The sequence below is a fragment of the Apodemus sylvaticus genome, chromosome 4, assembly GCF_947179515.1.
Source record: "Apodemus sylvaticus chromosome 4, mApoSyl1.1, whole genome shotgun sequence".
In the NCBI taxonomy this organism is placed as follows: domain Eukaryota; kingdom Metazoa; phylum Chordata; class Mammalia; order Rodentia; family Muridae; genus Apodemus; species Apodemus sylvaticus.
This window is the reverse complement of record NC_067475.1, coordinates 27,305,421-27,320,537: the sequence shown is the minus strand read 5'-3', so window position 1 is coordinate 27,320,537 and position 15,117 is coordinate 27,305,421. Positions and strand designations below refer to the sequence as shown.

Sequence of the window (15,117 nt, the reverse complement as noted above, 5' to 3'; positions counted from 1 at the left end):
TAATATCTACTTATCAGTGACTGAATTCCAAGTGTGTTCTTTTGTGATTGGGTTACCTCACTTAGGATGATATTTTCCAGTTCCAACCATTTGCCTAATAATTTCATGAATTCATAGGTTTTAATTGCTGAGTAGTATTCCATTGTGTAAATATACCACAGATTTCACCTTACACCCTTAGTCACTTAGTCACCTTACACACTTAGTCAGAATGGCTAAGATTAAAAATTCAGGAGACAGTAGGTGTTGGCGAAGATGTGGAGAAAGAGGAGTACTCCTCCACTGCTGGTGGGAATGCAAGTTGGTACAACCGCTCTGGAAATCAGTCTGGCAGTTCCTCAGAAAACTGGGCATAATACTTTCAGAATACCCTGCAATACCACTTCTGGGCAAATACCTAGAGGATTCCCTGGCATGCAATAAGGACACATGCTCCACTATGCTCATAACAGCCCTAATTATAATAGCCAGAAGCTGGAAAGAACCCAGATGTCCCTCAATGGAGGAATGGATACAGCCCCTTGATTCTTAGAAAAAGACAGCAAGAACATTTTTATCATAGCAATGAATTCAAAGAGCTGCCTGCCTTTGTAAGCACAGACAACGGGCTCTGAGATCACCATTCTTGCCATGCCTTGGCCTAAACTAGTTCTGTCTCAGGCTGACCTTGAACTCAAGAATCTGCCTGTAAGCACAAGCAATAAACTTAGCTGGGTGGAATCTTGTCCTGAGACCACCACTCCACAAATCTATCTCCTTAATATCTTTCTCATGCACAGGCTCCTAGTGCAGCTGCCTCTGTTCTTTTAGGTCTGTGAAGCCCCTCATATATTTCATATCGTGTCTTTATATTTTGGATAGTTAAGAAATCCTGTTTATGTATTTTTGAACTCATGGTTTTAGAGTTCTTTCCCATGGCCTTAAGGGCTAGGCCTGAAGGTCACAACATTTGCCATTTTGCTAAGGATATTAGACACACCCTTGCCTCCCAAACCCCATGCCATCTCTGATTATCATGGGGTCATTAATCTTGGCAGAGAGGACATTCCCCGATAACCTTGGCAGGAAGAATATTTCGTGAAGAGGAACATGAAGTACATTTTATATGTTACTATACAAACCAGTCCTACGCAGACGCAACCATCAGCACTCATGCGAGCTAATGTCCTGCTGGCTCTGCTCCCGTGGCAGGACACTGTCATGCCGTCAGGACTCAGCAGAAAACAACTTTCAGTCTTCATAAACATATCCACATCAAGCTGAAGGCAAAATGGTATTATGATTAAAAATAAAAGATACATTCTCACTGTCACTGCAAAAATGTTACAATTTGAATTTAGACTTTGTATTGGTCAGGTTTTCATAGCTGTCCCACAATGTCTGAAACAATCAGCTTCTAAGGAAGGCATCTTAAGTCATAGTTTTAAAATGGTGAGTTAGCGCCATTGCTTTTGGACCTGGGATAAAAGAGATCACGTGCTGTAAAGGAAAGCTGCCCAGTAACTAAAATCAGAGAAAAATGAGCCTGGGTTGCCAAATGCCTTCTGGGGCACAACCACAGGGATCTAACTCCACCCAGCAGGACCCAGTCCTTATAGCTTCTGCCGCCTCCCAGCAGGACCAGCCCTTTAGTATATGGGCCATTAGGGGATCGTGTTAAAATCTAAGCACACAGACCCATAAAGATGAATTTAAAAAGGAACAGGACTAACAAGGTAGGTGACCAGCAAGGTAGGTGACCAGCAAGGCAGGTCAGGAGGTAAAGGTGCTTGCTCCAGAGCCTGGCAATCTGAGTTTGATGCTGGATCCAATATGTCAGAAGATGAGAACCATTCCATCAAGTCGTCCTTTGACCTCCATAGGCCACATTGTGGCATGCAAGCACATATGAGCGTGCACACATAATACATGCACTTGTCCTTCTGAGTAGTTTGGCTTTTCCCAATAATAGTTGTTTTCATCTATTTTAGGAAGCCCGAGGATTCCATTACTGAAGCTTGACGGACCATGTTTACCATCCCAACCCAAAGGTTTCCGCCCACCCTCAACCAGGACAACTTTATTTCTCTTTGACTCAGTTGAAAAATGTTCTATGAAATTTCATAAGCAAAAAAATTTAGAAAGCTTTATACTGCTAACAGTACCTCAGGTGTTTGCTTCCTGAGAAAGACTGGAGGAAAGGTTATTTCGGAAAGTGAAAGTAATTTGGACAAATAAAACATTCATGATTTTGTTAAAATCGTGATACATTTCTCCTTATAGTATTAAAAGATTTTCATATCAAAAAGCAATGATTTTGTTTTTTGTTTTGTTTTGTTTTTTGTTTTTTTTTTTGTTTTTTCAATACAGGGTTTCTCTGTATAGCCCTGGCTGTCTTGGAACTCATTCTGTAGACCAGGCTGGCCTCGAACTCAGAGGAAGTTCAGAGGGAACTCAGAGGCCTGCTTCTGCCTCCCAAGTGTTGGGATTAAAGGCATGTACCACCTCTGCCCAACTGATATTTTAAAAAATGAAATGAATTCTGTCGTATTTTTATGAACATCCACTGCAGTAGGGTTTTTTTTTCTGTTTTTCTTTTTTAAATCTATATGGAACGAAAGTAAAAGCAAAATTGTAGGTGGGGGTGGGAAGGAAGGCAAGAGGGAGGAGCCAGAAGAGGAAGTGTAACAGTGCGGGACATAGCCAATGTACATATATATGAAAACATTTTTATTTCAGAAATTTTTAAAGTGCTGAACTTTAACAAAAACTGAGTATGTGTTAAAAGTGAGAAAAGTAGGAGATCGTGGGATTTAAGAATAAGAGGCACCCTGTTTCTATTGCTGTGTTTTGTTCTCAGAGCAATTGAAAATTTCCCAATTAAAAATTCAATTTAGTATAATACAAATCAGCTCAAAGGACTATGTTTTTGTTATTGTCATTGTGTTTTGGTTTTGTTTTCTGGTAGAACCAGAAGAGTTAATAGAATTGATCTAAAGTACAAGTGTTAAGCAATTGTTACCTCATTTCCAGATGTTCTTCCGTTTGTTCAAAATAGCTGGAGGCTATCAGTGTTTCTATGTACAGGTGTATGATGTGTCTGATATACAGGGTTCCCATTCTAATTTATCCCAAGTGTGTTTCTTCTGGTACAGATTTTTCTGAGACAAGACATATTTAGACAATATGTTATGTGTCTTCTTTCCTTCATCATATCATGTTTAAAATCACTTGTGCAATTTTTTTATACTTTTAACACACATTTTTAAAAAGCATATAGATAAACAGACCATTAAAACATATGAGACAGAAAAATAGCCTTCAGATGGATGCAGTCAAACACAGCCCTGGGATCTTTTTAAAAGGACAAAGGTACCTCAGTGGAGGGAGGACAATTTATCAAATACGGATGCCAGCCACCCAGACACCCACCAGTGTCTCATAAGGCAGGAGTAAGAACGACCATGTTGTGTTCAGGAGGCTGAGGTGGAGGGTGGCACGCTTCCTCCAGCCTAGGACCTGTCTGGCCCACATAGCAAGAGCCCATCCTAAGAGACAAAATACGTCTCTTAGGATAAACATAAATGTAAAACAGAACAAAGAATACCACACAGGAGAAAACATGTGTCCCCTTAGGTAGGCAATGGCTTTGTACAAACCAAGAGTGCGGCCATAGGATTAAACATAGACACAGAGACTCTTCCTGCTCAGTTCTGCTCTCCAGAGACACCGGCCTGGGCTGAGCAGCAGGCTCGTATGTAATGCACACACACACAAGGGGTTTTTACTAAGGACAGGCTAAACGAACTAAAAATCAAAAACATAAGCTGGGATGAGAATGGGTAGATACCTCAATCTCACAAGGTGTACAAGTGACAGATAAGATGTTCACATGTCATTGGGGAGTTCCAAATTAAATAACAAAAACACTATCACATACTTATCATGTCCTGATGTTAGAATAGGCAGAATCTAAACCACTCGTAAAAGATAAATTCTGGCAAGAATGTGCTCAACAGGCACCTTCATGCTGATGGGATGCCAAATGATGTGGCCATTTTGAGAGCAAGTTGATGTATATTTTAGTAGTGATTGGCTCAAGGTTATTTACTCAAAGGAGTTAAATATATATATACAATATATATTGTAATAAATATAACATATAATAAATATACGCAAAAAGCTATTCTCAAGTGTCTCTGGTATTCATAATTGTCAAAACTTAGAAACAAAATATCTTTCTGTAGGTGAATGGATAAATCTCTGTACAGTACTACTAAGCAATTGTTAAAAAAAAAAAGGAAGATTTTAAAACGAAAATAGAAAACACAGCAAAACAGACAGATAAAAATAAGAGGGGTGGGGCTGGGGATGCAGCTTAGCTGGGAGAATGCTGGATATCATGTGTAAATCTGAGTGTTTAATCCCAGCATTGCATAAACCAGATGTTGTGGCCCATGCAAGTGTGTCCAGTACCATGTGACTTGGGCCCTCAGAGAGTGAGATTGTTCAAGATGCCAGCACAAAGCAAAACTGAACAAAACATCCGAGGACAGGGAAACTGGAACGAATCTCAATGAGAGAACTAACTCTCTGACTGACAAAACCTCTCTTCGAAAACCCTCCAAAGTTGATGGAAAGACATGATTATTAAAGCAAGGAGCACAGACAGATGTGATCACACGCCTGGGCCCAACAGTGGGAGTTTTGCACAATAGGGAAGAGCAAAGCCAACCAGCAGCAGCCTTACACAGTCTTACGCAGCCTTACGCAGCCTTACATACGCAGCCTTACACACACAGCCTTACACACACAGCCTTACACAGCTTTATACACACAGCCTTACACAGCCTTACGCAGCCTTACGCAGTCCTACGCAGCCCTACGCAGCCCTACGCAGCCTTACACAGCCTTACACAGAGAAACCAAGTACCTGGGCAGCGCAGGAAAGGCCACTATGACTATCAATGGCACTTCAGTTCCTCTGAGTGTCTGCTGTAATAAACTGACATTCATCCAGCAGGAGTGTGGCAGACATTGGGTTGCACTTGCACACCATACTCCCTCCTCTCCTCTCCTCTCCTCATCCCTGGCAGAGCCGCTGTTTCAGTCTCCTTTCCCGTAAGAACACTGTAGGTTGGCTAGTTTACAGGTCTTTCTATCTCGGTTGAGAGGAGACATGATATACCATAGTCTTTTTAGAAAACTTGTGTTCCGCAAGTTGGTTCTTGTTCTAAGTAAGGTTTTCATGTAACCCAAGCTGCCCTTGAAGTTATAGGTAGCACACATCACACTCCACACAATCACAGTGGGAGACTTCAACACCCCACTCTCAGCAATGGAAACAGAAACTAAACAGAGACACCGTGAAACTAACAGAAATAATGAATCAAATGAATCTAACATATTTATAGAATATTTCATCCTAAAGCAAAAGAATATACCTTCTTCTCAGCACCCCATGGTGCCTTCTCCAAGACCGACCATATAATTAGTCACAAAACAGGCCTCAACAGATACAAGAAGATTGAAATAATCCCAATCACCTATCAGATCACCACAGTCTAAGGCTGGTCTTAACTCCAACAAAAACAGTGGAAAACACACATACACACGGAAGCTGAACAACACTCTACTCAGTGATAACCTGGTCAAGAAGAGATAAAGAATGAAATTAAAGACTTTTAGAATTTAATGAAAATGAAGACATGTCATACCAAAACTTATGAGACACAGTGAAAGCAGTGGTAAGAGGAAAACTCATAGCTCTGAGTGCCTCCAAAAAGAAACTGGAGAGAGCATACACTAGCAGCTTGACAGCACACCTGAAAGCTCCAGAACAAAAAGAAGGAAATAAACCCAAGAGGAGCAGATGGCAGTAAATCATCAAACTCAGGGCTGAAATCAACCAAATAGAAGCAAAAAAGAACCATACAAAGAATCAACAAAACCAGGAGCTGGTTCTTTGAGAAAATCAACCAAGATAGATAAATCCTTAGCCAGACTAACCAGAAGGCACAGAGACAGTATCCAAATCAACAAAATCACAAATGAAAAGGGTGACAAACATTGGAAACTGTGAAGATTCAAAAAAGTCATCAGATCCTATTACAAAAGCTTATACTCAACAAAACTGGAAAATCTGGATGAAATGGATAATTTTCTAGACACGTACCAGGTGCCAAAGTTAAAACAGGATCAGATAAACCATCTAAACAGTCCCATAAAATGGCTGTCTCCTGAGAGGCCTTGCCAGAGCCTTACAGATACAGAGGCAGATGCTGGAAGCCATCCATTGGACTGAACGTGGTGTCCCCAATGGAGGAGTTAGAAAAAGGACTATAGGAGCTGAAGGGGTTTGAAATCTAATAAGAAGAACAACAATATCAACCATCTAGACCCCCCAGAGCTCCCAGGGACTAAGTCATCAACCAAGGGGTGCACATGGCTCTAGCTGCATATGTAGCAGAGGATGCCTTGTCAGGCATCAATGGGAGGAGAGGTCTTTGGTCCTATGATGGCTTGATAGATAGATGCCTCAATGTAGGGGCATGGAAGGCGGGGAAGTGTGAATGGCATGGATGGAGGAACACCCTCATAGAAGTACGGGAAGGGAGGATGGGATAGGGGCTACCCAGGAGGGAGGGGGAACTGGGAAAGAGGATAACATTTGAAATGTAAATAAAGAATATATCAAAAAAATTTGTTTGCGAATCTGCCTTCACACTAGAAATGTAATAATGTAATTCTAAAACCCAATGAGGATGAACAGTAGACATATTATGTTTCAAATAAAGACTTTAGATAATTCCCTAAATTTAAGTGTTTGTTTTTACAGGATTAACATTTCATTTTACATAATTTTTTGTTTACAGTACCTTTCTGAATTCAAATACACACCTTGTCATCCATGATAATGGGAGAACAGGTTTTTTTTTTTTTAATTAAAAAATACTATATAAATTCCCACATACAGCATACATTGGATAGCATGTTAAGTCCTGTTTGTCATGTTTAGGACAATCACAATTACACGAAGTTCTTAAATGTTTCGTATGAGTTCGTGTTTGTAAATAACACTATACCTGTTTTTCAGGGAGGTATGTGTCAAGTATTGACAGAGGTGATCTGTTGGCACTGCCTAAGAATCCCTATGTAATTCGACTAACTAGAAAGATAAATAAATGAAAACAGTGATGGTTATAACTACCTGATCAAGAGTTGGATTTGAAGCCAATAAACCTAGTGTGGTGAAGCCACCTATCATCATGGGAGACTGAAGCAGGCTGCTAGTGAGACCCGTTTTAAAAACAAAACAAAATGAAAAGGCATTGGCCTTGAAGTAGGATTAAAAGAAATATTAAAATAAAATCCACGTGATTAAACATTTGAGAGATCCTGCCACGTTTACTAGGAAAGCAAAAAAAAAAAAAATCGAACAGGAAGTCCATTAAGAGCACCGCCCCCGGCACCGCCCTCCTGCTTCCGGTAAATCCCAGCCCAGTTTCCGTCCTGGAGGTTGGGTCCCTTCCTCTCCTGACATCCTGCGCGTGACGACGGTTGCTGGGTCCCTGGGCGGGTGAGAGTTGCTAAAGGAAGTGTAGGTTCACCAGTTTTCTCCATTCTTCCGCCCTCGGGTACCTTCCTGCTGGTCCGTCCTTGTCCTTAGCCAAGGAAGGCCTCCCCCCTTCCCCTTAAGGGAGCGCTCACGTGGCTCCTTACTGGAAGCCCCCTTCTCTTCCTGGTTTCTATCTTTCCTCTCTCAACGCAAGTCACTCTTGTTTCCTTCTCTCAACAGTCCTTGCAAATATGAAAGAAGAGATCGTTCCATCACGACAGACAGCAAAATTAACCCACTGAGCAGATGTTATTTATACAAATCGTGAATCCGGGGAGATGAACCTTCACGTGCACCTGTAATTGCAGATGTGTTCCAGGATTGGTTTCTGATTTACAGAAGGCTCTCATTCCTAACCTCATAACCCTCACCGGATTCCTCTTGGCTTTATCACAGTGGACAAACATTTAACACCACCAATGCTTTTAAAGGATTAAGGACTATAATTGCACACACAGTGTGTTAGACACAGCGCTCAGGAGTCCTGACAGTGCCCCATGGTGGTGCAATTCTTGGAATACTAAACTGGCAAGATGCCATAAAAGCTTGTCACCTTTAGGTTTTAAAGTTCCCTGTTGAAACGTAAGATATCTTAAGACTTCAAACAAACTCCTGAAAGATGAGGTAGGTTAAGGAATTTTAATACCTTCAAAAATAATGCTAAATAATTGTCCTTGTGTTGTTGTATGGTTAATAGAGTCCAGTGACATGTATATTGTTTTATACAGTATCTCATACCTGTGAAAGATCAGATTGATTGATGGAGATATGCACTTAGCACCTAGGAAGGCCACCTCTCATTGTGCAACAGGGAAAGGAGCCCCAAACAAACAAAAAACCTTACTATTGCATGTGGGAAATTTATTCTCCATTTTCATTATTACCATGCCTATAAGAGGTACCCACAGAAGCTAGGAAGATGGTTTAGTCTACACATCGCCAGTTGTATAGACAAAAGAACCTGGATTTGTATCCCTGTCACCTACATATATATGCCAAGCATCATGGGGTGTGTCCATAGTCCTAGCACCGCCAGGACAAAGACAGGTAGCCAGCCAGTCTAAGCAGCGGGTTCAGTGAGAGATCCTGGCTCAGAAAAGGTAGCAGCTGGAGGGATGGCTCAGGGAGTGTGACATTTCAGTGTAAGCATGAGGACCAGGACCGGATCTCAAGCATCCCTAGTAATCATCCCTAGTAATCAGGGGAAAAGTTACACGCCATCATCATATCATCATCTACCTAAAACTACATTTAATTCAGTAAGTGTGCCCACGTGTGTGTGTGTCTATATATAGTACATACATAATGCATAATATATATAATACATATATTTATTAATTTAAATGAAAATTTCCCATTAGGGATAGCAGTGCTTCTCCCTGAACGATCGTCTGTCTAACAAAACCTGCAACAGCAGGCATAAGAAGCCCTCTGTTTAAGTTGTTGCGGTGTTGACCCAGAGACTTCCAAAACATCACAGGTGGTTGCTCTTGCCTGTGGTCGCATCCCAGACATGGAAGTTGAGTCCCTATTGCTGAAGACTCCATATAATTCAGGCATAGTACCGAGAGGGCCGGATCTGGCACTGACCTTAAAGCTTCCTGCCTAAGGAATAAGTACCTTAGAGGTATTTCAAAAATGTTCATCATCCCTAGTAATTAGGGAAATGCAAAGCAAAGCTACTAGATTTCATCATGCCCTAGTCAAAATGGCAAAGATAAAAATAAGCAAACAGAAAAACAATTAAAAAAACAAACAATAAATGCTGGAGAAGATGTGGGAAAATGGGAACTTTATTTTTTTATTTTTTCTTTTGACCACTCTCTGGTTCAGATCCCAAACCCATTTTTGAATGGGTCTTTTTTTTTTTTTTTTTTTTTTTTTTACTTTATATGTTAATCCTCTGTCTGATGTATAGCTGGCAGATTGATTCTAATTCTGTGGCCTTCCTCTTTGAGAAATTGGTTCTTTAGCTATGCAGAAGCTTTTTGGTTTTATGAGGTCCCACTTATCAGTTGTTGGCTTAACTTCCTGGGCAAATTCGGTCCTGTTCAGAAAGCCCCTCCCTATACCTGTGTCCTGAGAGTTTGCCTACGTTTTTCCCCTCCCTCCCCCCAGGGTTTCTCTGTATAGCCCTGGATGTCCTGGAACTCACTCTGTAGACCAGGCTGGCCTCGAACTCAGAAATCCGCCTGCCTCAGCCTCCTAAGTGCTGGAATTAAAGGAGTGCACCACCACCTCCCGGCTTTGCCTATGTTTTCGTCTGATGGTTTCAGTGTTTCCAGCCTCACATTTAGGTTCTTAGTCTAGTTATTTTTGTTTTTTTGTGCAGGATTGCATGCACGGGTCTGATTTGGTTCTTCTGCTTGTAGACATCTAGTTTTCTCAGCACTGTTTGTTGCAGATGCTGTCTTTTTTCCAGTATGTGTGTTTGTGTCTATGGGGAACATGAGACGGCTTTAATTATGCCTATTTGTTTTGGTCACTTATGCCAAAAAGCTCATAACCTCCTACAACTCCAGCTCTAAGAGAAATCTAACATCTCTGGCCTCTGCAGGCACATCCATACACATGCACACACACACATGAAGATACACATACATATAGCACAACTTAAAATAATAAAAATAAATAATATAAAAAAGTTAAGATCAACCGGGTGGTGGTGGCGTACGCCTGTAATCCCAGCACTCTGGGAGGCAGAGGCAGGCGGATTTCTGAGTTCGAGGGCAGCCTGGTCCACAGAGTGAGTTCCAGGACAGTCAGGGCTATACAAAGAAACCCTATCTCGGAAAAAAAAAAAAATCCAAAAAACCAAAAAAAAAAAAAAAAAAAAAAGTTAAGATCCCTCTGTTGTAGAAATTTTTAATTCTGATCCAGGGTTTCTACATGGCCATTTGGTTCCCAGATAAAAGACACACACAACCTTTATATTTACAATAAACCTTTATCAGCAGAAGAGCTGGGCAGCTATCTACCCTCTATGCTGTTAGAATCCCATGTTTATATCAGTAACCCCGAGTTATTACTATGTTTCATCTGGGCTGCTCCAAGTTGGTCTCAGGGCTATGTTTTCTTGACTCCTAAATCACGGCATCTTCTCCTCTTTTCCCCTCTTCTCTCTCTTCTCCAACACCACCCCTGCCGGAAACACCCAAGACCTGTCTTTCTCAATTCTGCCTACCTATAGGTTGTAGGCATCATATTTACCAATCAGAAATAATTGGGGCATGGTCACATAGGGTCACTTGGGTCTAGGTGTGGACTCATTAGCATTACAATACACAGCAAAAGACTAAACTTCAACGGTTCTCCTTTTTAGTCCAATAAAGGTTCCTTTTCTCTCAGATATAAATTGAATACAGTTATAACAATTATGAAAATTATAAGGGATGATATACATTTATAACATAGTCTATTATATTTGGCAGTTTAGATAAAGTATTTTATCATCTATCCTATCTTGGTAAGTTAGAATTTTATATTTAAATTATTTTTTATCTTAACTTGTATTACCATCCTAAGAATATCTTAAATCTTAAACAACTTAAGTTTAATTATGAGGTTGTAACTATCTAGTCTTTAACACCATCAGAGATCTGAGAAGGAATAAATATTATATGTAAGAAGCACAGAGACATAGCTTCCAAAAATCATGAAAATGACTGAGATAGCTTACCCCTGGGATACTCCTCAATATTCCTTATGATATTGGAGCTTCTATCTTCAACCTTTTGGCCACAACATCTGACCAAAGAGAACCAGGAGTTATGAAGGACTAGTTTATTCTGTCTTGGCAGAAATTATGAAGGACTAGCTTGTCTTGTCTTGGCAGAACATAGCAGTCAAGTATCCTGCATCCATTTGTCCTTTTTGGACAGCATTTTGTCTTCAGGTAGAGTTAGGGCATTTCTTGCCCAGTGGCTAGTTTGCCACAATTGAAGCAACTCCACATGTAGGTATTGTTACTCATCATCATCTTTAAAGTGGAATGGGAGTACTGTCAGGAGCAGATATGACTCATAGTCACAAGATCTCTAGTAATGAAATAACCTTAAATGCCATATTCTGTGGACCTTTTGAGACCATCTATTTATTCATAGCCTATCTGAACAAGCAAAGAGTGCCTGTCTCCAGCTGCCTATCATCTGTACACCCAAGATGTATAGTTCTGTTAATACAGACTAGTATCTAACATGCCTATGAGTTTGATTGACTGATTGTTAACTTGCATTACTTAATTATTCTAAACAGTTTGTAATAGCAGCTATTAAAAGGACTGGGATTAAATAAGCCTTAATACACACAGAGCTGGGCAGATATCTATCCTCTATGCTGTTAGAATCTACTTTCCTATTGATAACCCCGAGTTATTTCTTACTATGTTTTGTCTGGGCTGCTCTTACCTCCAGTTGGCCAGCCCTCAGGGCCATGCTTTCTTGACTCCTAACCCATGGGATCTTTTCTCTTCTCTTTCTCCTTGAGGTCTCCTTCGTCCCCCTTCTCCACCTTTATTTACCAATCAGAAATAACTTGGGGGCAAGGTCACATACCGTCATTTGGGTCTACATGCAGACACTTTCATCTCTGGGACACCCAGGTCCTTGGGGCTGGACTTAGCATTACAGTACACAGCAAAAGACAAAACCTCAGCAGTCTTCTTATTGCTTTCTAGATTTCAGTCATTGTGTTTATAGGCAGTACATGCTGTGGTTTCTACCTTTTGAATTTGTCAGAGTTTGTTTTATGGCCTAACATATTCTCAAGAATATCAAATATGCTTATGAGTATTTTTATGCATTGGATGAAATATTCTATAAATGTCATATTTGTTTAATTTTGAAGTTTCATTCTTTTAAATTTTCATTTGTTTGTTTTCCAGAACAAGGTTTCTCTGTATTATAGCCTTGGATGTCCTGGGACCTCACTTTGTAGACCAGACTGGCTCAAACTCACAGAGATCTACCTGCTTCTGCCTTTTGAGTGCTTGCTGGGATTAAATGCCACCATACCTGGCCACATTTTTAAGTTTCTAATTGATGTTTATCTTTATGTAAGTGGAGAGTAGAGCTCCCAGCTTTTACTGGAAGCATTATATGATTGACTGGGTATTCAAGCCTTGGGCATATGTATATTTACAATAACATCCTCCTTTTAAAATTTGCTCTTAATCATTACATGGTTACCTCTGTGTCTCATTGCAATTTTGTCTTGAAGTCTATAATTTGGTATTATCTGGTAATTTGGTTTTGGCTTGAGAAAAATATCTTCTCCCATCTCTTTACTTTCAGGCCTGGTGTCTTCACTAATGAACTGAGTTTCTTGTGAGCAGCATGTCTTTGGGCCATTGGTGGTTTTCTTTGTCTATTTGTCTATCTGTCTTTGTGTGTCAGTGTGTATGTGTGCTTGTATATTTAGTTAGTATAAAACCTTGAAATTTAATCTATTTAATTCTCAATAAATAAAGACTTGCTCTTATCAATTTTTGATTGTTTTAAATATCCTTTATTCTTTTCTTTGTCTTATGTTATCTTTGTTGTTTGGTTGTATTTTGTATTGATAAGATTTGGTAACTTTCTCTTTTGTGTGTCTGCTTTACTAATACATTTCCTACTTTTATGCATTTTAATGATGATATATATTTCTTATTTCTATATATAGGAGCCCTTAAGCATTTGGGAGGTATGGAATGTAAGGAACACTAACCAGTCTTGTGGTAGTGAATTTCCTGAGTTTTCAGTTGTCTGAGAAATACCTGACTTTCAGAGCCCTGACTGATTATACTATTCCTAGTTGGCAGTGTTGGCTTGTTTCTGAAGCAGGGTCTTGCTGTGTAGCCCAAGCTGTCCTGGACCTTGTGGCTCTCCTGTCTCAGTCACCCAGTGCTGGAACAGCAGATGTGTATCACATTCAGCTTGACCCCTTTTTTTTTTTAGGGACATGAACATGTCATCTTTGTCTCCTGGCCTGTAAAATTTCTACTGATAAATCTGTTTTCATCAAGTAGTGATTTCCTCATGTCGGTGTTACTGATTGTACATTTCTGTTTTTAGAATTGTTTCTTTTGTCCTTTGTCTTTCACTTTGAATTGCCCTGGAAAGAACCTTTTTGTTTCTTTTCAACTCTTTTGGGATCTATTGAATCTATTAGGTTCAAATTTATTGGGATCCTTTGAGATCTCATGGCAAGAAATTTGCTAATGGCTCTGTGTGGCTCATGCAGCCCCAAGAGCAGAGTTCCCAGCGGTTTCCCTAGGATGTGTGACTGCAGGGCTTAACATGTCAGACCCAGGCAGGAAAGATATGGCTAGCTGGGAAAGCAGGACAGTATACCAGGATGCATCAGATGTTATACATCGCTGTACCTGCCTGTCTACTCCAGCAGACAGGCAGGTACGGTGCATTTGGGCTGCAGTAGGGAGGGGGCTGCTTAAATGTCACCGGGGCTGGTGGGGAGGTGGCTGCTCCAGAAAGCTTCAGTAGATGTGTCACTCAATACTCTGTGGCACCAGCTGGATGCAGGTGGGTTTAGGATCAGCATGGCTCTACAACAAAAGCCTGGGTTGAAGAGGGTGCAGTAGGAATTGAGTGTCACTGGATAATAATACAATGGTGTCATCCCAGCAGATCCCCACACACGGGTCACTGTCCAGGAGCGCTGTCAGATTCCCCAGCTACAGAATTTCAGATGTTCCTGGCATAGTGGGGTTAGATTTTCCTTGTTGTGTTGTGGAAAAACTCCTCAGTTTCAAGCTGATCCAGACTAGGTCAGTCAGTGTGACATGTCTTATTCACTCTAGGCTATGCTAGGTCTCTGATCCTCCATGTCTACTTCAACAGCACTGTAGATCAGCATTCTTTCCCAAGTATTCCACCTGACCATTAGCTTAGCTTTCTCTTCTTTTGGTCCATCATGAAAGAGAAACTTCCTCATATCCTTTGTGAATGTTCCTCCAGGTTTCATTTTAAATTTTCTTGAAGTCTCATGGAGGCTTGAAATTAAAAATTAAATAGTAGTGGAAATTAAGTCAGACATACTAGTTAGTGACTAAAATAAAGAACTGATTATCTTCCACATGCTTTTAATATATTGCCCATTATTATGAAATTGGTGAGAAGTAATACATTTCTCCACGTCAAAAACTTTTAAAACTTAGGCTCTTGAGGACAATGAAATGGCTTAGCAGGTAGAGGCATTTGCCACCAAGCAGGATGACCTGAGTTTATCTCTGGGATCCACATGGAAGAGAACTATTTTCCACAAGTGGCTCTCCAACCTTCACACATACATGACGAAATAAATGTAATAAGCAGTTTAAACTTGTGTTCATAGCTTTGATTAATAACTCTAAGCAGATATTTAAAATTTTTATTTCTCTGTGTGCATGTGTGTGCATGTGTGTATGTATCATAGCACACATAGGAAATGACTTGTGGCAATCAGTTCTTTCCTTGCCCTGTGTGATTCCCAGGGAGTGAGCTCAGGTCACTTGTCAGCCTGGTGTCCTTACTCACTGAACC

The 15,117-nt window shown here is 40.4% G+C and overlaps 1 protein-coding gene across 3 annotated transcripts in view; it reads left to right on the top strand.

The window, feature by feature from the left end:
* Slc9b2 (solute carrier family 9 member B2) overlaps positions 1 to 2,889 on the top strand; it is a 34,917-nt gene extending 32,028 nt beyond the window's left edge. For 2 of the 3 annotated variants that reach the window (XM_052179191.1, XM_052179190.1), the window contains one exon: positions 1,971 to 2,889. In XM_052179191.1, the coding sequence (XP_052035151.1) occupies positions 1,971 to 2,001 (31 nt within the window). In that variant the 3' untranslated portion in view covers positions 2,002 to 2,889. The remainder of the gene's footprint in view (positions 1 to 1,970) is intronic. The other variant, XM_052179189.1, reaches the window with a different exon arrangement.
* Positions 2,890 to 15,117: the final 12,228 nt, after the last annotated feature.